The sequence below is a fragment of the Thalassophryne amazonica genome, chromosome 12 (assembly GCF_902500255.1).
Source record: "Thalassophryne amazonica chromosome 12, fThaAma1.1, whole genome shotgun sequence".
Taxonomy (NCBI): Eukaryota; Metazoa; Chordata; class Actinopteri; order Batrachoidiformes; family Batrachoididae; genus Thalassophryne; species Thalassophryne amazonica.
This window is the reverse complement of record NC_047114.1, coordinates 77,774,440-77,798,656: the sequence shown is the minus strand read 5'-3', so window position 1 is coordinate 77,798,656 and position 24,217 is coordinate 77,774,440. Positions and strand designations below refer to the sequence as shown.

At 40.5% G+C, this 24,217-nt stretch overlaps 1 protein-coding gene and 1 long non-coding RNA gene across 5 annotated transcripts in view; one reads left to right on the top strand and one right to left on the bottom strand.

Annotated features, from left to right (window-relative positions):
* The first annotated feature begins 1,762 nt into the window (after positions 1-1,762).
* LOC117522470 lies at positions 1,763-22,449 on the top strand. Its single transcript, XR_004564220.1, has 3 exons — positions 1,763-1,957; positions 2,074-3,653; positions 22,438-22,449. It is a non-coding gene; the product is annotated as an uncharacterized LOC117522470 (long non-coding RNA).
* The window catches only part of cables1 (Cdk5 and Abl enzyme substrate 1), a 56,423-nt gene continuing 50,396 nt past the window's right edge, over positions 18,191-24,217 (bottom strand). For all 4 annotated transcript variants that reach the window (XM_034183886.1, XM_034183885.1, XM_034183887.1 and 1 more), the window contains 3 exons: positions 20,786-20,892; positions 20,496-20,703; positions 18,191-19,035 (listed from right to left, as the gene is read on the bottom strand). In XM_034183886.1, the coding sequence (XP_034039777.1) occupies positions 18,895-19,035; positions 20,496-20,703; positions 20,786-20,892 (456 nt within the window). In that variant the 3' untranslated portion in view covers positions 18,191-18,894. The remainder of the gene's footprint in view (positions 19,036-20,495; positions 20,704-20,785; positions 20,893-24,217) is intronic.

Below are 24,217 nucleotides of genomic sequence, written 5' to 3'. Positions count from 1 at the left end.
AGAGAGCATATCTCACCCATATTGGCCTCTCTTCATTGGCTTCCTGTTAATTCTAGAATAGAATTTAAATTCTTTTTCGTACTTATAAAGTTTTGAATAATCAGGTCCCATCTTAAAGGGACCTGATTATCCTCTAACAGGGAGTTTTTCCTTCCCACTGTCGCCAAGTGCTTGCTCACAGGGGTCGTTTTGACCTTTGGGTTTTACGTAATTATTGTATGGCCTTGCCTTACAATATAAAGCGCCTTGGGGCAACTGTTGTTGTGATTTGGCGCTATATAATAAAATTGAATTGAATTGAATCTTATCTTAGGGACCTCTTAGTACCATATCACCCCAGTAGAGCGCTTCGCTCTCAGACTGCAGGCTTACTTGTAGTTCCTAGGGTTTGTAAGAGTAGAATGGGAGGCAGAGCCTTCAGCTTTCAGGCTCCTCTCCTCTGGAACCAGCTCCCAATTCGGATCAGGGAGACAGACACCCTTTCTACTTTTAAGATTAGGCTTAAAACTTTCCTTTTTGCTAAAGCTTATAGTTAGGGCTGGATCAGGTGACCCCGAACCATCCCTTAGTTATGCTGCTATAGACTTAGACTGCTGGGGGTTCCCATGATGCACTGAGTGTTTCTTTCTCTTTTTGCTCTGTATGCACTACTCTGCATTTAATCATTAGTGATTGATCTCTGCTCCCCTCCACAGCATGTCTTTTTCCTGATTCTCTCCCCTCAGCCCCAACCAGTCCCAGCAGAAGACTGCCCTCCCTGAGCCTGGTTCTGCTGGAGGTTTCTTCCTGTTAAAAGGGAGTTTTTCCTTCCCACTGTCGCCAAGTGCTTGCTCACAGGGGTTGTTTTGACCGTTGGGGTTTTTCTGTAATTATTGTATGGCTTTTGCCTTACAATATAAAGCGCCTTGGGCCAACTGTTTGATGTGATTTGGCGCTATATAAATAAAATTGATTTGATTTGAAGATAAACTCATTCGGAGCCAAGATACTCATTCTCAAGATACTCAAGATAAACTCATTCATTCACTTAGGGGAGGTGATGGTCTAGTGCAGGGGTAGGCAACCTGTTCCAGAAAGAGCCATGAGGCGCAGGTTTTCTTTGCAACCACTGACTCCACCAGGAGATTTTACTGATTAATATCACTTTGAGCAGATGGAATCAGTTAATCAGTGAAATCACCTGGTGGAGTCAGTGGCTGCAAAGAAAACCTGCACCCTCATGGCTCTTTCTGGAACAGGTTGCCTACCCCTGGTCTAGTGGGTAAGATGTTGGGCTTCAGACCAGAAGATCCTTGGTTCAAATCCCCGCCTGACTGGAAAATCACTAAGGGCCCTTGGGCAAGGTCTTTAATCCCCTATTGCTCCCGGTGTGTAGTGAGTGCCTTGTATGGCAGCACCCTGACATCGGGATGAATGTAACTGTAAAGTGCTTTGAGCGTCTGATGCAGATGGAAAAGCGCTACATAAATGCAGTCCATGTACCCGGTCACACTGCCTGTCTTTGTCATCAGACGAGACACTGAATCCGCTTCGTCCTAGTCCACCCAGCTATACGGAAGTAATCTGTGACTGCCTGTAATGCCTCCCAGGGGGTTGTTGTAGACTTTCACCTGCTGCACATGACTGTGTCCAGGGATAAGCTCCATCCCGATGGGCCTCGGGTCCTGTATAGGATTTACTTCTATTATTACAGTTATACTTATCCTCACAGGAGTAGAACAGTTTCATCAGGTTTACAATTTCTTTGTGAATTTTTGTTTTTGGTCTTTCAAGCTAACTGCTGCTCTCCGGCAGGTGTTCAGCGGGATCACGTTGACGAAGTTTGGAGGTATCCTGATTCTGGCACTTTCCAAGTCACAGATCTTCCAGGTCTTCTATTTCCGGATGTATCTGGCTATCGTGCTGCTCGGAGCAGCGCACGGACTCATATTCCTGCCCGTGCTGCTGAGCTACATAGGTCAGCCATGTTTTCACCAAGCGTAGTACCCGTTTCAGTCTTGAGTTCCTCGTTAACACCTTAGAGAAGTTATTGACATAAATGCACCAGAGTTCTAATGCTGCGACTCTTTGCAGGTCCTTCAGTGAATAAGGCAAAGGTGGCCGCTGCTAACAGGCGCTATGCCGGCACAGAGCGGGAGCACCTCCTCAACTACTAGTAAGCTTTTTGAGACGGCGGACTAATGACTTGTCTGTAGGGAACTGTGTGGGTGTTTGTGTGATTACTGACACACTCACTGCTATGCACCAGTTAACTCAGGAATTTACTCAGGAATAGGAGCGCCAGGGGCCTTGTCCAAGCACGTAATTATTAAATTCCTCCGCACACTTTGGACTTGCAGGTCACCACCATTTTTCCTACTCGCGTGCTACAGGACAAGCCTGAGGGAAGTAATGAACCATGACATCAGTTTACAGATGCACCTTCAGTCGTATGCTTATTAACAATAAATCTATTTTAATATTTTGATTTGGGCACGGGAGAGACACACACACACAAAGGGGTCAGTCTTTTTTCCTGTGTATTACATTTGTATCACACAACATTTTTTTGTTTGTCTTTGTATATTTACTAATAAGGTACTTTTCTACAGTTACTCACATAATGAAACATTTGACTGCAGCAGAGCTAATTGATAAAACTGACAATCGCATCGACCCTGTTCATAGCTGTTTGGTTTTTGTTGTTGTTCTGTTTTTTTTTGTTTTGTTTTTTTTAAGCTCTTCATCTAAGCAGTTGGAATGTAGAGCAAAAAATAATAATAATAATAATACATGCAAAAATAACCTGTTGGTCTGAAGCTTTAGTGATTTGCGTCTCATGGTTTTTGAGTGTCCTTTTGGTCTTGTGTGTGTAAAAACCATTTCTCACGTTTTTTTTTTTTTTTCTCCATTTTATTTCTACTTTTTTTTGCTGTGCTTCATGTATCTGCACCATCCTTTTGAAATAATTTGATTGTATTGGTGGGTTTTTACAATGGACGTATTAGTGCCACCGACAATTTCCACTGAATTGTTACTAAATAAAATGTTAAACTGAAGTTTATAAATAATTACAAGTTTTAAGTAACACGCAGTAACTAATTTAAAACATTTTCATTTGTCTTCTAATGTATGTCAAAATAAATAATGTAGTTTGACACCTGGACAACAGCACACAGCAGTCTTGTGTTTTATGTTCCTTGCTGTAACAGTTTTTTTTTTTTTTTATATATATATTATTTTGCTTGGGGTGGGGGGGGGTACTCTGAATCCTGGAAATCGTCTGGGGATTCCCCAAAACTTTTAAACACAACTTTGATAAATACTTGATTTAGAATTGTTCCCACATAAACGATATTAAGCTACAACAAGAAGAACATGGTAATTAAAATCTGGAGGCTACAATTTTCTTAAATAAATTTTTAGGTCCTTTTAAATTTTATTGCAAACATGAAAGTCAGGCTTTAAAAATATGTTTTTAAAGATCCCGCTGGGTCCGCCTGCCTACCTTCATAACCCACCAGCGCCCACACTTTGGGAACAGCTTAAAAAAAACAAAAAAACAAATCACATTTTACTAGTTTGTGCGTGTGTGAGTGTCACTACAGGTACTTTCTCTTCTGTGCAATCAATATGTCTGTTAATTCACTTTTTTCTCCACAAATGCACAACACGTGCACGCTAAGTTGCACTGTATTTATAGTGATAAAGTTTAATTTCATATGGCTTTTTTTTTTTTTTTTTTTTTAAATCTTGAATCAACAAATGCAGTTGCTGCTGTGTAAATGCATGCTTGACCACTGTGTGGCGCCACTGCACACTCAGCTCTAACTGCTGCAGGCTCTCATAATGTAACTGTAGTGGGCGTGACCTCGATCTGAAAGAGTAGAGAATCATCCAATTACATATTGAATGAAATATTTGCAGTGCTCCAGTTTTCCAAACGCAAAGTCTACAGTGCCTCAGATTTTAATTTCATTGTTTGGAGTTATTCTGTTCACATCAAAACTCACATCCTGACTGAAACCTGCAGTCGTACTCGCGCTCCGAGCACGCTCTGTTGTTACCGTCTGCCCAGACGTGCTGTCACACAACCTGCAGCTTGTGACTTATTTATCACTGTGTGGGTCTGTGCCACGGATTAAAATATTAATTTCTCCTGCTGTGGCGGCCTGCAGGTTGCACAGGTTGTGAGAGTGCAGTTACGTAAGGCGGATTCCACACTGCAAGGCTCAGTGTGGTTCACAAAATGTGGGGAAAAATGTGGCAAAAAAACAAATCCAAAAGATTGCTGAAATTACATTTTTTTTTGTTTAAACTGTATGTCTCTCACGAACTGCATCTTGAGTCCCACTTTTTACCGAGCTGAGTGTGACTTTGAGAAACTCATATTGACACCAAACAGATAAGTAATGCGACTCACAGCTGTGATGTAATAACCACTGAGCGGTTTAGTGGGATTATACTAAACGCTTGTGTACTTTAAACACTTTGTTACCAATTTTCTTCTATTTTGCGTCATTTAAGTTGTTATATTGTGTAATATCCATTGTACTGTAAACACATTGGGGAAAGCTGTTCTAATTTGTCCTGATGAGGTTTTTTGCCAATCTCTATATATGTCCAAATGTGTCCAGTCTCTATTGTTTGAATGATGTGACCTTGGATTACTGTGGTGCTTTTTTTTTTTTTTTTTTTTGATAGGTAACAAGACTGGTTTTATTGAACTAATAAAAATAATTAAAAAAAAAAATCAATACGTGTCTGGATAATGCTACAGAATTTGGTCTAAACGAGTGTCATTCAATCTGATATTCAGTATACATACTTATTTGTGAATTTAATTTTTGTTGTTAAATGCAGGATGTCTTGTGCGAAAGATGGATACTGAAAATAAAAGTTTAATTGAAATAACATTTGGTCAAGTCAAAGCAGTATTTATTTTTCCTTTTGAACATATGCATCCAGCATTCTGAACAACCCTAAATCAAAACCTTACTGTATATCTGTTTGAAAACGTTACTGAATGTTTGTATTTATGTTTGTCCTAAAGAGATGTTGCGTCATTCCAGTGTGTGAGTGTATTTCACTGTAACACCTGGATTCTTGTACAGATCAGCCCGCATGTCTTGCCGTCTTATACGGAGTTCACTCAACGTATGGAATAACAGTTTCTGCTTTACACTTAAGAAAGTTTAGAATGTCAGCTTTTATTTACTCCAGGATATGTTGGTGTACAGTGGTCACCAGTCCTGAAGATCTCCTGCCCTGCACAGTGACACAGGTGATTGGTCAAGGCTGGTGTTTCCTAGTTCCTGATTGGCTGGGCACACCTGGCTCAGTTAATTAGCAGTGGGTGGGATGGGGAGAGTTGGCAAACATGCCAGGCAGGTGATCCTCCAGCAGAAACATCAAGAAACCTCCGTATTTGATATCCAGACTGGGAAAGTTCGTTGTGCACGGAGAAGTTCTTCCCCACAAAATTGGTCCACTCCTCCATACAGATCTTCTTGAGCTCTTTCAGGTTTTGAGTTTCAGCTCCCTCCAAATATTTTCTATTGAGTTGAGGTCTAGAGACTGTCTAGACCACTCCAGACCTTCAAATGCTTCTTACGAGCCACTCCTTAGTTGCCCTGGTTGTGTTTCGGGTCATTGTCAAGACCCAGCCACGACCCATCTTCAATGTTCTTACTGAGGAAGGACCTTGGTTGCCAAAATCTCGTGATACATGACCCCATCCATCCTCCCTTCACTACGGTGCACTCGTCCTGTCCCCTTTGCAGAAGAGCACCCCCAAAGTATGATGTTTCCACCCCCATGCTTCATGGTTTGGACGGTGTTCTTGGGGTTGTTCTCATCCTCCAAACACGGCAAGTTGAGTTGACACCAAAATGCTCTATTTGGTCTCATCTGACCTCATGACCTTCTCCTTTGCCTCCTCTGGATCATCCAGATGGTCACTGGTGAACTTCAAACGGGCCTGGACATGTGCTTGCTTGAGCAGGGGGACCTTGGCGTTCCCTGCAGGATTTTAAACCATGACAGTGTGGTGTGTTACTCATGTAATCTTTGACTGTGGTCCCAGCTCTCTGCAGGTCATTGACCAGGTCCTCCCATGTAGTTTTAGGCTGATTTCCTGACCTATCTCAGAATCATCTTTACCCCTTGAGGTGAGATCTTGCATGGAGCCCCAGACCGAGGAAGATTGATAGTCATCTCGCATTTCTTCCATTTTTCTAATAATTACGCCAACAGTTGTCTTCTCACCAACCTGCTTGCCTGTTGTCCTGTAGCCCATCCCAGCCTTGTGCAGGTCTACAGTTTTGTCCCTAGGGTCCTCAGACAGCTCTTTGGTCTTGGCTATGGTGGATAGGTTGAAGTGTGATTAAGTGCTTTTATACAGGTAACAAGTTCAGACAGGTACAATTAATACAGGTAAAGAGTGCAGAACAGGAGGGCTTCTGAAAGAGAAACTAACAGGTCAGTGAAAGCCAGAATTTTTTGCTGGTTGGTAGGTTATCAAATACTTATTTCACACAATAAAATGCAAATTAATTACTTAAAAATCATACAATTTTATTTTCTGTCTTTTTTTAGATTCTGTCTCACAGTTGAAGTCCACCTGCAATAAAATTACAGACCTCTCCATTCTTTGTAGGTGGTGGAAAAAATCGACAGTGGATCAAATACTTATTTCCTCACTGTATAGTATATTTGAGCTGCAGCTTTTGGTGAGGCACAAAGCAACTGGGACAGTTAAAATATGTATAATATGTGTATGTTACATATTTTTATAGTTTTCAATGCATTTTGAGATGGAAACCATCACCTGTATCTGGTAGCACTGATCATCCTTGAGCCCTGCCCCTGCCAGCAGAACATTGGCAAGTCTGTGAGAAATAAATTGAAGAAAAAGATGCATGATGCAGCTCACATTTAATAAATTCCACTGTAAATGTAATTTGCACTAAATAAGATGTTTGAAATATCTACGGAAGGAGGGCCCTGCACAGAAGTTTGGGAAGCACCTTTCTCTGTTAACACATCCAGATAGAAATAAAAACTGGTATTCTAAACAGTTTTCTCAACCAAAATCTCTTCAGTGGGCAACACAAACAAGTGAAAGTTTTTGTTTCATGACTTTAGTACTTTGACACTTTTCAGCAACCTTTGCAAATTTGTTTTGGAGAAAATAATGTCCAAAAACTAAACTAATACTATAATTCTTGGTAAGATTAGTCTTGCCAATTTTTGTGGAGGTTGGTTGAAAAAGCATTATAATCCTGCTTGCGAAAAAAAAATGCAGAAATGCCAAACAAAAGCTCTGTTTTAGTGAGGTAAGGATATGCTTTGTTCAAAAACACAACCTCTGCAACCTTCTGGAGAGTGAAAACATCTTGTACTTAAAATGACAAGCTTCTGTACTTCCTAACGAGCGTCACCTTTGGGGGCGAGGGGAGGAATGACGGCTTCTCTAAAGGCCCTTTTCCATGACACAAAATTAGGACTACACGGCTCTACTCTTTATTTTTTTTTTTGTGGGGGGGGGGCGCTTCCCATTAGGGTTAATACCTGGTGCTTTCTTTGGTATCTACTTAGGATCGGTTCCAAGCAAACCGAGCCGATACTAAAATGTGATGTCAACAGGCCAATGTGTATCTGATCGGATTGTTCCACTTTTGGGTCCGTTTGCGTCGACATTGTCCTCACGTTCATCTTTGCCTCTTCACCACCTCTACGTAAAAGTATTAGTAAACAAGTGTGCGTTTAATGTGCCGTTCTGTATCAGTGGTTTTCCGTTACAATGGGTTCAGTTGTCTCTGACGTCGAGTCTTCCGGTGGAACAAAAGGGATTAGGTAGCTTTTAAACCTGAAGGGAGGATCAGATGTTGTGGTCCACCTGTTGTGCTTTCTCCTTCTGACTAAAAACATAAACCTGCTCACATGAACCCCGTGCAGTCACTGGTGTCTTAAAAATGATCAACCTGAGTGCTCGTGGCTTCCTTGTTTATGTGGAAAAGCTCTGAGTCATGGTACCATGGCAGGAAAAGGGGGCAAAACGGCATTTCAACCAAACGGTGTTTTAAAGGGAAGAGCAATAGAGCCGCTGTTTGCCCCCCAAAATATTTCTATAATGAGGGTCACTTATATGTAAGCGCCGGTCAGGAAGGGCCGTCAATAGAGGCCTTTATGAGGTGGCTGGGAGGGAATTAGGCCGTCAATGGCCCGGACTAAGCCACGTATGCCATGAGTCCACACTCGAACCCGGCCTGTTTGTTTTGATGGCGTGACTGTGAGCCTTGTTTACGTTGGATATGCGTTGGTCAGAGTTCCCTCTCTTTCAGAACTGCAGGTGCAGAACATTTCTAATGCCTCGAGCGGGAAAAGGCCTCCGATTCGGTACTCGGACATAAGCAACGGCCGTGGATCAATGCAGCGTTTTCAGTTTGATACTTAGTGCAAAACTCTTTAAAATTTTTTTACAGAAATGTCAGCCAAGCTTTAACACGTGTGTGAGGTTATGCAACTGCCTCAGTGTCTTTCTCCTCAAATTAATGAACATGAAGTGACAAACTTGTAGAAAGATGGTCACTGGAGGAAAGAAGCATTGCTTAAAAAATGTAGTCATATTAAAAGTAATCCACTAATCTTTTTGTATGAGACAAACCAAACTTTTTTTTTAAACTATCAGAAAAAAGCATGTTCAAATATCAACAGGACACCAGTTTTGCAACTGCTAATGTAATAATGTTCACTATTTTAATTATTATTACATTAGTGGTTGCACTAACGTAATAAAATTGTATTACACCAGTGGTCGATGTTCTGGGTTGAAATTTCTTTCCTTGCCAAATTTCTACCACAATCATTCTTAGAGGAAAAATACACAATGTACCCAGTACCCCAAAACATTTCTTCATTTTCATTTTAGATATTACACTAGTAACAGTTAGAATAGTAATCTATTATAACCACACACTAATATATATATACAGTGAGGAAAATAAGTATTTGAATACCCTGCAGTTTTGCAAGTTCTCCCACTTAGAAATCATGCAGAGGTCTGAAATTTTCATCTTAGGTGCACGTCCACTGTGAGAGACGTAATCTAAAAAAAAAAAAAAAAAAATCCGGAAATCACAATGTATGATTTTATAATTTATTTTTATGTTACTGCTGCAAATAAGTATTTGAACACCTGTGAAAATCAATGTTAATACTTGGTACAGTAGCCGTTGTTTGCAATTACAGAGGTCAAACGTTTCCTGTAGTTCTTGACCAAGTTTTCACACACTGCAGCAGCGATTTTTGGTCCACTCCTCCATACAGATCTTCTCCAAATATTTTAGGTTTGGAGTTTCAGCTCCCTCCAAAGATTTTCTATTGAGTTCAGGTCTGGAGACTGGCCAGGCCACTTGAAATGCTTGTTATGGCGCCCCTCCTTAGTTGCCCTGGCTGTGTGTTTGGAGTCATTGTCATGCTGGAAGACCCAGCCATGACCCATCTTCAATGCTCTTACTGAGGGAAGGAGGTTGTTTGCCAAAATCTCGCAATATATGACCCCATCCATTCTCCCTTCAATACGGTGCAGTTGTCCTGTCCCCTTTGCAGAAGAGCACCCCCAGAGTATGATGTTTCCACCCCCATGCTTCACAGTTGGGATGGTTTTCTTGGGGTTGTTCTCATCCTCTAAACATGGTAAGTGGAGTTGATTCCAAAAAGCTCTAGTCTGGTCTCATCTGACCACATGACCTTCTCCCATGTCTCCTCTGGATCATCCAGATGGTCACTGGTGAACTTCAAACGGGCCTGGACATGTGCTGGCTTGAGCAGGGGCACCTTGCTGCCCTGCAGGATTTTAAACCATGGCAACATCATGTGTTACTAATGTAATCTTTGTGACTGTGGTCCCAGCTCTCTTCAGGTCATTGACCAGGTCCTCCTGTGTAGTTCTGAGCTTTCTCAGAATCATCCTTATCCCACAAAGTGAGATCTTGCATGGAATCCCACACCGAGGGAGATTGACAGTCATCTTGTGTTTCTTCCACTTTCTAATAAATAATCATAACAGTTGTCTTCTACCAAGCTGCTTGCCTGTTGTCTTGTAGTCCATCCCAGCCTTGTGCAGGTCTACAGTTTTGTCCCTGATGTCCTTAGACAGCTCTTTGGTCTTGGCTATGGTGGACAGGTTGGAGTGTGATTGATTGAGTGTGTGAACAGGTGTCTTTTATACAGGTAACACGTTCAAACAGGTGCAATTAATACAGGTAAAGAGTGCAGAATAAGAGGGCTTCTTAAAGAAAAATTAACAGGTCTGTATGAGCCAGAATTCTTGCTGGTTGGTAGGTGTTCAAATACTTATTTGCAGCAGTAACATACAAATAAATTATTTTAAAAATCATACATTGTGATTTCCGATTTTTTTTTTTTTTTTTTTTAGATTATGTCTCTCACAGTGGACATGCACGAAAATTTCAGACCCCTCCATGATTTCTAAGTGGGAGAACTTGCAAAACCGCAGGGTGTTCAAATACTTATTACTTAAGTACTTATATATATATATAGAGAGAGAGAGAGAGAGAGATACCCACAGTAGTGTTCAGAATAATAGTAGTGCTAATTGACTAAAAAGATTAATCCAGGTTTTGAGTATATTTCTTATTGTTACATGGGAAACAAGGTACCAGTAGATTCAGTAGATTCTCACAAATCCAACAAGACCAAGCATTCATGATATGCACACTCTTAAGGCTATGAAATTGGGCTATTAGTAAAAAAAAAAAAAGTAGAAAAGGGGGTGTTCACAATAAAAGTAGTAAAAGTAGTGTGGCATTCAGTCAGTGAGTTCGTCAATTTTGTGGAACAAACAGGTGTGAATCAGGTGTCCCCTATTTAAGGATGAAGCCAGCACCTGTTGAACATGCTTTTCTCTTTGAAAGCCTGAGGAAAATGAGACGTTCAAGACATTGTTCAGAACAACAGTGTAGTTTGATTAAAAAGTTGATTGGAGAGGGGAAAACTTATACGCAGGTGCAAAATATTATAGGCTATTCATCTGCAATGATCTCCAGTGCTTTAAAATGGACCAAAAAAAAAACAGAGACACGTGGAAGAAATGGAAAACAACCATCAAAATGGATAGAAGAATAACCAGAATGGCAAAGGCTCACCCATTGATCAGCTCCAGGATGATCAAAGACAGTCTGGAGTTACCTGTAAGTGCTGTGACAGTTAGAAGACGCATGTGTGAAGCTAATTTATTTGGAAGAATCCCCCGCAAAGTCCCTCTGTTAAATAAAAGATGTGCAGAAGAGGTTATAATTTGCCAAAGAACATATCAACTGGCCTAAAGAGAAATGGAGGAATATTTTGTGGACTGATGAGTAAAATTGTTCTTTTTGGGTCCAAGGGCCGCAGACAGTTTGTGAGATGACCCCCAAACTCTGAATTCAAGCCACAGTTCACAGTGAAGACAGTGAAGCATGGTGGTGCAAGCATCATGATATGGGCATGTTTCTCCTACTATGGTGTTGGGCCTATATATCGCATACCAGGTATCATGGATCAGTTTGGATATGTCAAAATACTTGAAGAGGTCATGTTGCCTTATGCTGAAGAGGACATGCCCTTGAAATGGGTGTTTCAACAAGACAATGACCCCAAGCACACTAGTAAACGAGCAAAATCTTGGTTCCAAACCAACAAAATTAATGCCTTGCAGATGTGAAGAAATCATGAAAAATTGTGGTTATACAACTAAATACTAGTTTAGTGATTCACAGGATTGCTAAAAAAGCAGTTTGAACATAATAGTTTTGAGTTTGTAGCATCAACAGCAGATGCTACTATTATTGTGAACACCCCCTTTTCTACTTTTTTTTTTTTTTTTTTTTTTTTTACTAATAGCCCGATTTCATAGCCTTAAGAGTGTGCATATCATGAATTCTTGGTCTTGTTGGATTTGTGAGAATCTACTGGTACCTTGTTTCCCATGTAACAATAAGAAATATACTCAAAACCTGTATTAATCTTTTTATTATAATAACCACATTAATTATCAGCAGCCACTTGTATACCTCCCTCAGCAGCAGTTGTAAGTACACATAATTGACAAAACACCCTTATTTCCCAGTGTTTGTTTTTTGATTTGCTGACGGTTATTATAATAGTGACCACATGGAGCAACCACTGTTCTAATAACATGCACTAATGTAATAATTATCAACTTTTCTAATTGCTCCAGAGGCACTCCACCTAAACTTTCATGTTGAAATTTTAATACTTTTGTGTTGTTCAAGTGTTTGCAGTCCATCCTTACTTCATTATTTATATCATTGCTGATACTGCAATAATGATGGTTGTTATAGTGGTCATTGCATTGAACAGCCTTAAGTTTTTCTTCTTACATCTGCTCCTGTTAAGAGGTCACCACAGCAGGTCAACGAGTTCCATCTCACCCTGTCCGCTGTGTCTTCCTCTGTCATCCCAACCACCTGCATGTCCTCCCTCAGCACACCCATAAAACTCTTGTTTCGCCTCCCTCATCTCCTGGCTGCTGACTCCATCCTCAGCATCCTTCTCCCTATGTACCCGTGGGTCCTCCTCTGCACATGCCCAAACCATCTCAATCTCACCTGGCTTTGCCGCCAAATAGTCCTACCTGTGCAGTCCCTCTGATATGTTCATCTTGTCCATCCTCATCACTACCAAAGAAAATCAGAGCATCTTCAGCTTTGTCACCTCCAGCTTTGCCTCCCATTTGTTACACCATTAGTCTCTAACCCATACAATAAAGCTGGTCTTGTTAATATTCCCTTTCATTCTTTCAGATACCTTTTTGTCACAAATCACTCCTGCCACCTTTCTCCTCTGACTCCACCCTGCCTGTGCTCTTCTTTACCGCTCTACCACTTTCCACTACTTTGGATAGTTAACCACAAGAATTTAAATTCCTCTACAATCACCACCTCTTCTTATAAACACACTATTGCAACAATCCTTCACACACATATTCAGTCTTGCTCTTACTTTCATTTCCTTTCTGTCCAGAGTGCATCTCTACCTCTCTAGACTAGTCTCAGCATGCGCTCTATTCTCACAACAGATCAGTGTCATCTGCAAACATTATAGTCCATGGAGACTCCCGTATGATCTTGAAGACCTGTCTATCACCATTGTAAATACGAAAGGGTTCAGAGCCCATCCCTGATGTAGTCCCACGTCCACCTTAAATGTATCATTCATTCCTACTCATTTGCTGTCACATGGTCCTTGTGCATATCCTACACCACTCTCACATACTTCTGACACTCTAGACTTCCTCCTATAATACCGCTGCTCTTCTCTTAGTACCTTGTCATAAACTTTCTGTAAATCCACAAACACACAAGGCCTTCTTAATACTTCAACAGCAATCTTAGAGCAAACGTCATCTGTAGCGCTCTCTTGGCATAAAACCATATTGCTGCTCACAGATCTTCACTCTTTTCAAAGCAGAGGTTCCACTACTTTTGTGTAACTTCATCCTGTGGCTGATCAGCTTTGCCTTTGTATTTACTGCAGCTCTGCACACATCACCCTTATTCTTAAAAATGAGAACCAGTACACTTTTCCACTCATCAGGCACCCTCTCACTTTCCAAAATTTTATTAAACAATCTGGTTAAAGCCACACTACCATCTCTGCTAAACATTTCCATACCTCTAGTGTGGTATACCATCTGGACCAACAGCCTTTCCATTTTCCTGCCCTGACTTCATCCTTACTAATCTGCTGCACTTCTTGATTGATTCTCTCCATCATCCAGCCTTCTCTCGTCTTCATTATTCAGCTCCTCAAAGTACTCCCTCCACCTTCTCAACGCACTCTCTTTGCTTGTTAGCACATTTCAGTCTCCATCCTTTATCAATTCAACCTGCTGCATAGAATTTCCTACTTGGTCCTTCTGTCTGGCCAATCACTACAAGTCCTTTTCTCCTTCCTTTGTGTTAAGCATCACGTACCTCTCACTATATACCCTTTCCTTACCCTGCCACGTCCTTGTTCTACTTTCATCATCTCTGCCTATACCAATTCTTTTTTTCACCAACATTGCACCAAGTCTCCTTGTCTTCTTTCCTCTGTCCACATCAGACACAGTACCATCCCATCACCCTGACATCTGCAATAGTCCTCTAGCTGTCCAAAACCACTTCATCTCCATCCAATGCCTGTCTCATCTGCTCTCTGAGTTTTACACGACAGTCTTCCTCCTTCAGCTTCCACCATTTGCTCCTTAGTTCCATTCTCACTCTTCCTCACATCTAAAGTCATCCAACCACCATCTGATGTTTTCTGGTTATGCTCTCCCCTGCCACCACCTTATAGTTTACATTGTCTTTCAGGTTGCATTTCCTACATAGAATGTAGTCAAACTAAGTGCTGTGCTGCTACTCCTCCTAAAAATAAGTATTCACAACAACCACTTCCATCCTTTTTTGCCCTCTCATTCCTCTTGATACCAATCTACCCATTACTTCCTCATCACTTCTGTTCCATTTGTAATGCAGACGATAACAGAATATTTACAGAGGAATCCTCTAAATGATGATAGAAGCACCAGATTTGGCACAAATACTGCTTAGATATTACTCTTTAGAAAAAACGATTTGTCACTTGACTTTTCAATAGGCAGCCAGGTAGGGGTCAATTGAACAATTCCCATTACGGGGTAACATACAGTAGTGTTCAGAATAGTAGTGCTATGTGACTAAAAAGACTAATCCAGGTTTTGAGTATATGTCTTATTGCTACATGGGAAACAAGGTACCAGTAGATTCAGTAGATTCTCACAAATCCAACAAGACCAAGCATTCATGATATGCACACTCTTAAGGATATGAAATTGGGCTATTAGTAAAAAAAAAAAAAAAGTAGAAAAGGGGGTGTTCACAATAATAGTAGTGTGGCATTCAGTCAGTAAGTTCGTCAATTTTGTGGAACAAACAGGTGTGAATCCGGTGTCCCCTATTTAAGGACGAAGCCAGCACCTGTTGAACATGCTTTTCTCTTTGAAAGCCTGAGGAAAATGGGATGTTCAAGACATTGTTTAGAAGAACAGCGTAGTTTGATTAAAAAAAAAAATGATTGGAGAGGGGAAAACTTATACGCAGGTGCAAAACATTATAGGCTGCTCATCTACAAGGATCTCCAATGCTTTAAAATGGAAAAAAAAAAAAAAAAACAGACACATGGAAGAAAACGGAAAACAACCATCAAAATGGATAGAAGAATAACCAGAATGGCAAAGGCTCACCCACTGATCAGCTCCAGGATGAGCAAAGACAGTCTGGAGTTACCTGTAAGTGCTGTGACTGTTAGAAGACGCCTGTGTGAAGCTAATTTATTTGCAAGAATCCCCCACAAAGTCCCTCTGTTAAATAAAAGACATGCAGAAGAGGTTACAATTCGCCAAAGAACACATCAACTGGCCTAAAGAGAAATGGAGGAATATTTTGTGGACTGATGAGAGTAAAATTGTTCTTTTTGGGTCCAAGGGCCGCAGTTTGTGAGATGACCCCCAAACTCTGAATTCAAGCCACAGTTCACAGTGAAGACAGTGAAGCATGGTGGTGCAAGCATCATGATATGGGCATGTTTCTTCTACTGTGGTGCTGGGCCTATATATCGCATACCAGGTATCATGGATCAATTTGGATATGTCAGAATACTTGAAGAGGTCATGTTGCCTTATGCTGAAGAGGACATGCCCTTGAAATAGGTGTTTCAACAAGACAATGACCCCAAGCACACTAGTAAACGAGCAAAATCTTGGTTCCAAACCAACAAAATTAATGCCTCGCAAATGTGAAGAAATCATGAAAAACTGTGGTTATACAAGTAAATACTAGTTTAGTGATTCACAGGATTGCTAAAAAAGCAGTTTGAACATAATAGTTTTGAGTTTGTAGCGTCAACAGCAGATGCTACTATTATTGTGAACACCCCCTTTTCTACTTTTTTTTTGTTTGTTTTTTTTACTAATAGCCCAATTTCATAGCCTTAAGAGTGTGCATATCATGAATGCTTGGTCTTGTTGGAATTGTGTGAATCTACTGAATCTACTGGTACCTTGTTTCCCATGTAACAATAAGAAATATACTCAAAACCTGTATTAATCTTTTTAGTCACATAGCACTACTATTATTCTGAACACTACTGTATGTCATATGTATCCAGTGACATGTTACCCTGTAACATAACTAAGCATGACAGATGGTGAAAACTATTCCTTTTTAGAACCCTATTAAAGTAAATAATTTGCATCACTTCTTACCAAAATTGGAGCAACTTTTGACCCCTGTACAAACTGAAATTGTCCTTTGACACCATCCTTGCTGTTTTTACCATATAACTTCATATCATTCCATCATAGGTAGTTCAAACTATACCTTTCTGGAATATTTATAATCAAGACAAATGTTAGAGCTTTCAGTATGATTAGATCATCTTTTAATTTTGACCCCTGTGTAATTCTTCAATTGACCCCTACCTGGCTACCTATTGAAAGTTGCCAGTCAGTTTTCTCAAGAGTAAAGTCTGAGTATTTGTACCAAATTTGGTGTTCCTATCACCATTTGCAGTATTTATTTGCTGCGCTATCGCCAGCATGCTCACTGAAGTCTGAGCCTGTCCTTAATTTTGGTTTAAAAAAAATTGCAACTTATTGGTTGAGTTAATCAGGCTTTAAAAAGGAAGTTTGCATCATGTGTCATGCTTAGTTCATGTTATAGAATAATCTGCTGCAGTAATAAGCCAACAGAGCACATATATATACATATACATATATATATATATATAGCAACCTGCATTAAAGGAGAAATGCAGTTTTTAACAACCTGGACCTCATTTCTTGTGTAAAATATGGTCATTTATTACCAATATAAGTTTGGTGTCATTAGGAGTACACGGTTCAGACGTGTTTTTCTTCTTCTACTAAGGTGGATTATAACTTTTTGTGTTACACAGTGCCAACTACTGTACAGGAGAGACCTAGCAGCCTATGTGTCTCAGATTTAAAATGGCTCTTTTCAGCCAAATCTGTGGTGCTGTGACATGTCAATCATCTGGGGTGTCCAATCAGATTTCAAGGTGGTCCAGTGACACCCAGCTCAAACATGTGACATTTCCTGTTTAACTGTAGACTCAAAATTTGGCACTTCCTGTTTGTGTGAACTTGTCATTGAGTTCCCGTGGCATTCTATGAGATCTCGTCTGTCAATCCAGGAAGTATTTGACATTTCCTTTTTCACTGTGGACTAAAAATTTGGCACTTCGTGTTTGGGACTCTGTACCAGGAGCGTCACTTCGCGCTGCTGCGCGTCACTTCGCTCGTATAATATTGCAAATCTGGTTTTCATTTTCTCAAAAAAAAAAAAAAAAAAATCAAAACTGGGTCAGTTTTCTTTTTTGTTGCAAAAGTCAAGAAACAAACAAGTTTGTGCACAGTGCATTGCATGTTGTATATTCTTTGCCTTACGATGGGAAATTTAAGCAGTCTTTAACATGCACTTTGAATAAATTAAGTCTCCAAATGTAGTTGCACAAAGAAATCTGTACAAATGCTTCGGCTGAAGAAATGCTGACAAAGATGATTTGATTAAACAGGTGAAGCAGTTTATTTACAAACGTACACAGATAATACGCATCACTGCCCGCGAGTTCGTCCTCACGCAGTGATTAGTGTGCAACTCTCAGCCAAATCTTTTGAGCTCACGTTACTTCTCTGTTCTCGCTACAATGTAGTCGTTTTATGATCGTTTCACTGAAATTCAATGAACACATTCAGCAGAGTTGAAGACAGTTTTCAGGTAGTCCTCTCAATACTCAGTGGTACTGCAAGACTACATCTAGAAATGTTTGCATGAGAGGAAAAGATACTTGCCAATTAAACAACTAGGTTTCATATTAAACACTAATTCTGTTTAATTCATGATGTCATGTTGATCCTTGTTGGACATAGTTTTTCTCCCCTCGAGGTGCAGCATAAAGGTTTCACCTGGGACAGTGTCTTGCACTTCAGCAGTGTGGATTATTACTGGCATAGAGCAGTTTCCCAAATCCAGAGTCTTCAGAACTACACTCCAGGCCCAATATGGCACCACAAATGTGCCAGCAATACACTCTAACATAGAGCACAGGAGATTCAACGTGGGTCTCGTCTCCATAAGTCCATAGCAAGCTTTTGATTGATTACAAAAAAGTTAATAGAACACTTCAGCTACAGTGAAAAATAGAAAATGCAATCTGATCTGTAAGCACACGTATACAGATTTATCGTGCAGATATTACAAAATTATAACTAAATGACATGTGCGGCGCTTATGAACAAGGCTTATTTTTCAAGGTTGGTTCCAAAGCTCATTTAAAAGTCTGAAAAATGTCTTGCAATATTAAATTACTTGCAAAACACATGAATTACTCTGAGGAATAACAGTCCAGCCCAAACAGCCCCTCAAAGGGCCAGGTTTAAAATTTTACCAAGGGTGAGAAACAACCAAAATCCATGAGAAAAATGAAAAATTAAGCATTGCTTGCTTTAACTGAGAAAATGTTCACCATCACAATAATGACTTTAAAAAAAAAAGCTTTTAACAACTCTCTTAATCAACAAGAGGTCTAAAATACACAAAGCAAAGCAAACAACAACAAAAAAAAAACTTGTTTGCAGACGACAACGTTTTTTCACTCACGTTTAGCAAAATGTGTAGTAATGAAGAAATGTCACTTTGGCAGAATTTAAGTCAGAGTGTGTTGCAGGAAAGTAATGAAAAGCTGTTGATGGTTAGCGGGGCCGAGGAGTGTTATAGGAGGTTGGAAAGGAACAGCAGATCAGGAGAACACTGCGCTTGTCGTCCCCCTGATGGGTCACTAATGCTAGGACGTTTGCAGGAGGCGTCTGTAGTGGGGCATGATCTCGTGTTCAGGAAGGTGCAAGTTGAACTCCAACGCCACCAAGACGGGGAACTCGAATGCTATCAGTTCTCTGCGGTTCACCCTGAACCGCTCCTCCAGTTTCTATTACAGAAAAAAAAAAGGTGGGGGGGGGGGGGGGGTGAATTAACCGTAAGCCAGATCTGTGAGAAATGATTCAGATGTCACAAAACTGAATAACATTTTGCAGCTAACACATTCCATAGATGTAGCAAATTATTTAAAGAGTTCCTTAATTGCTACGACACCCACCAAAAAACACTGTGTTTCACTGTGGACTCATAATTTCGCACTTCCTGTTTGGGACTCCATGTACCATGAGTGAGCTTCCTCTTTGCAGCACCTCTCAAGCTCCATCAGGTTGGATGGGGAGCGTCGGTGCACAGCCATTTTCAGTTGTCCTGAAGCCATTCCTTTGATAACTTGGCTGTGTGTTTAGGGTCATTGTCCTGCTGAAAGATGAACCGTCGCTCCAGTCTGAGGTCAAGAGTGCTCTGGAGCAGGTTTCCATCCAGGGTGTCTCTGTACATTGCTGCATTCATCTTTCCTGCTGCTGAAAAACATCCCCACAGCATGATGCTGCCACTACCATGCTTTACTGTAAGGATGGTGCCTGGTTTTGTCCAAACGTGACTCCTGGCATCCATACAGGCCTGATTGGTGGATTGTCCTTCTGGAAGGTTCTTCTCGTTACACAGAGGAATGCTGGAGCTCTGACAGAGTGACCATCGTGGTTCTTGGTCACCTCACTGGCTAAGGCCCTTCTCCCTCAATACCTCAGTTTAGATGGACGGCCAGCTCTAGGAAGAGTCCTGGTGGATCCTAAATTCTTCTATTTATGGATGATGGAGGCCACTGTGCTCACTGGGACCTTCAAGACAATCCTGTCTCAGAGGTCTACAGATAATTCCTTTGACTTCATGCTTGGTTTGTGCTCTGACATGCACTGACAACTGTGGGATCTTATATGTAGATAGGTGTGTGTCTTTCCAAATCATGTCCAATCAACTGAATTTATCCCAGGTGGACTCCAATTAAGCTGTTGAAACATCTCAAGGAAACAGGATGCACCAGAGCTCAATTTTGAGCTTCATGGCAAAGACTGAATATTTATGTACATGTGATTTATCAGCTTTTTTATTTTTAATGAATTTGCAAGTCTCCAAAAACCTTTTCATATTGTCATTATGGGGTATTGTATGCAGAATTTTGTGGGGAAAAAAATCTTAATTATTTTGGAATGAGGCTATAACATAAAATGTGTAAAAAGTAAAGTGCTGTGAATACTTTCTGGATGTATTTTTTAAGATGTTTTGAGGATCAACTTTTCACTCAAGCAAAAAATGAATGTAAATCACCTCGCATTATTTATTTATAATGCAAATGCCATGTTAGAAAGCAAAAGCTAACAGGCTAATTAACGTTTCAGTCAACTTCCTTCTGACTCATTTGTTCATTATTAGTAGCAATGCTGTAATAGAGCTTAACAAAAATTGTCAAGCATTTTGATTTTTTGGATTCTGATTGCAGGTGAGGAAACTTACATCTATCAGGAGTTTGACTTCGTGTTTCTTGAGATCGCCACCAATCTTGGCTGCCAGAAGGACACACGCTCCGGCACACAGCTTGCGGTTCTGCTTGTTGAGTTTGCCGTGCAGAACGAGTTTTTCAAAGTAGACAAAAGCCATGGCCACTGTGGGCTCCTCGAAGCCGCACTCGTCCTGGGCCAACTTTCTTATCTCCCGCTTCAAGCTGCAGCGAGAAGGACGGAAGGAGTGAGGAGGCAACAGAAAGGTGGATTATCTTTAGCATGTGACAAACCGCTTGGCTGTACCTCCTGATCTTGCTGAGCGTCAGTCTTATGTGGGGGAATTTCTCCTTGAAAGTTTCATTCATGTCCTTCTTGAGGTCAGAGGGCTTGACGTATTCGATGACTGTAGTCTGAAAGGGAAAGGCAGAGGCAAAGTCAGAACGAGTGCACGCTTCAGCTCTGAGCAATCTCACTGGATTCTAATGTCACCACAAGGCTTTACAGATGCTATCTAAGCATCTTAAGAACCAAAAAGACACAGAACATATTTAACTATTAAAAGAGCTGCCTCAGTTAAAGTAAAGTAATGGTTACTATTTAACCGTTTTGTTGTTTTTTTTAAAATAAATGGTAAATTTGCCTTTACAGTCTTGAAAATGCAAATTCTGCTTGTATCAAACTATTCTAGGGGGGAAAAAAAACCCAAAACAAAATGGGGATAAAAGACCCTGAAGTCTTTTGGACAAAGAGTAATTTTGATGAAACATGGGATTAAGTGGTATTAAATACATTTCTATGTTGTAGGTGCTCCAGTTGCTTTTTTTTTTGTTTGTTTGTTTACTTGTTTCTTCGTGGTCACCACAGCAGATCCAGCACAGATCCGCATTGGGCACAGGTTTTGCGCCGGATGCCCTTCTAGACATGATTCCAGTTTTACCAGAACAATAATCACACACAGCCCCTGGTCCTCCATCAAAGTACTAACTAGGACCCACTCTGCTTAGCTTCTGAGATCTGACAGGACAGAGCATGTCATTTCTATGCATTTGCCTGAAATTGTCTAATCTCTGTGGGGACCAGAGGGATTCAGTCAGAAAGTCCAACTTATAGTGGACAGTCACCCAAGGAATGCATGCACCAAGTTTCAGAAAAATTATATTAACAGATTTTCTGTAATAAACTGAATAGTGTTAAAAAAAAAAGGGGGGGAGGGGGGAGTTGCCTTTTTTGCAGGCCTAGAAGGATTCAATGAGAGTCCAACTCAGGGCTCCCTTGAAAAAGAGGTTTTTAATCTCAATGGGACTTCCCTGGTAAAATAAAGGTTAAGAAAGAACTTGCCACAACCATACAAGCACCCAATGATTGTTTGTACCAAACTTTTAAACCACAAGTCCAAACAGGCACCCAAGGAATGTTCCCACCAAATTTCAGAAAATCATAGAATTAGTCCTTTTGGTTTTAACATTAATTCCTTGATGGGTGACTCAGATATAAACCAACAAGAAAAAAAGATACAGTTTATTAAAATTATAGGGTGATCCAAAAAACAAAATAAACAAACACCCCCCCCCCCAAAAAAACAAAACAAAAACAGAACCCCTAAAAATTGTAATCAATCCTACAAAGGATTTATTAGAAGACATAAACTTCAGTCTGTATACAATCATTCCCCAAAGTTTCAGTTATCTTGATCACTTTGCATAAAAGTCATGTTCTTTCAAAATTATCTTCCAAATGGTATGATTTGTTAGTGAAATAGGTCTCCAGGCAAAATGCATTTTCCTTGGTTGACCAAGACATGTTGGGGAAGACGATTGCGCCAATCATCTTCCCCAATATGTCTTGATACTACCTAACACAAATAATGGAAAATTAGATCTGATAAACTGACGGCTTGTATTTTACAGCCAAACACTAAACGGGGGGGAAAAAAAAGACAAAAAAAAAAAAAAAAGCTCCCATTATTTTGTGTTTGCTCGACTTTGACTTTGGGAAACTGCTGAAAAGTTGAGAATTTACATGTCACATTGTTGTAATAATACAAAAACCAATGTTGTGAGATGCTGGAGGAAGAATGTTGTTGGGGGGGGAGGGTTCACTTGGCCGGTTTTGACTGAATGTTTCAACTATGTTGGTTCTTGTTGTGTGTTCTGCCCGTCTGCGTAACAAAACAAAGTGTAGTAAAGAATGTGGCGAGAAGCTGGTTCTGATTTTATCCTCTTGGAAAAAGAGATAAAAGAAGAAGAAGAAAAAAATAGAACAGCTAATACACACGTTAGTATTTACAGTGAAACGGCCGATCAGCTGTTGCTGCGCAAGACTGAAGCGCGTTGGTCCGAGTCTCTGAGGGAAGACCGAGTCTGACCTTGCTGATTAAAAGGGACCACTGGCTTCCTTTCAAAATAAACTGATAAAACACAGGAAGGCTGAGTTCATACAAAACCAACAAGGAAGACAAATGTGTCCAGTGTGTTCATACAAATATAACCAGTCTGCAAGTCTGTTGAACTGCCGAATTTCCAGACAAGTTTTCTTATCCAGATATAAAATGTATATATGTGTGTGTGTGTGTTTGTGTATTATCAAGTGAAGTATCACGTGTGTGGCTAAGTGTTATGCATTCTCAACTTATCGTTTGAACAAAACTGGAGTCCCGTCGATTTTGTACTCACTAAATTGTCTACAGGTTAAAGAGGTGTACTTGTGACTGGAGAACTCTCCCTGGTCCCTAAGCTCCCTTGGGTAAGGTCCTGTTAGATATGTAAGTGTTTATCTATTATTGTGTTATTTTGTTTTCTTTGCCATTTGTTTTGGTATTAAGTAATTATTTTACTTAAATGATTATATTCTTAGTTTGACATACTTTTAGTCTGTTATTTGTTTGGATGTGCATGTCAAACTGGGTTGAACCGGTGTTTCCAACTAAATGGTCCCTCCTAAAAATCGGTCCACCCTGCCTTAACTGCGCTTGCGTCATTTATGTGCATCAGCCGCGGTTCTCGTTTCTGCTTAAAACTGCACTCCAGTCATCATCTGTCTCAGCAACAGATATCTGAAGCTTTTGTACAACAATCATTTCCACATAAATTCAGCATTACTTCATAATGAAAGACAGTAAGAGATCAGAGCGCCACAGCCAGAGGAGCTGCTCCTGCTGCGTTCACTGTGCCTCCGTCATTTTCAAACTTAGTAGTGACTCACTGATTATCACCTCGTTTCTGCTTAAAACAGACTAGAATGATTTAAGAGGTTTTACTTTGTCATCTGATGGCCAATAATCACATTAATCGCTTTGAGTGGAGAGAGTCCGTCTCAGACGTGCTGCTCTGGTGGCGCAGTGAAGGCAGGGTGGACGAATTCTTAGGGGGGGACCGTTCAGTCTGCAACACCGGTTTTACCACTCAGAACAGAGATTCAGGTTACAATATAAATCATATCCCGTTATCATTCGGGTTATGGGCAGGACCTCCCCTGAATGCCCATGGGGGCCAATAAGGGAAGGATTTTGCAAAATAAGGTCCGCATTTGTTATGCCCATGTTGTGCTTTCTAAAAACTGTTTCTGAACGGATGGATCCCCTGCGTGAGAGAAGTTCTTCAGAATCCAGGCCTGTTTTTCCACTGTGACTTTGAATATATTTAAAAGAGCAAAATAGTTTGATTTTGTACTTTGTGAGGTACAGTATGACAGTAAGAAGCAGCGGGGAGGTGTAACAGTCCTTTGACCATTCACAAG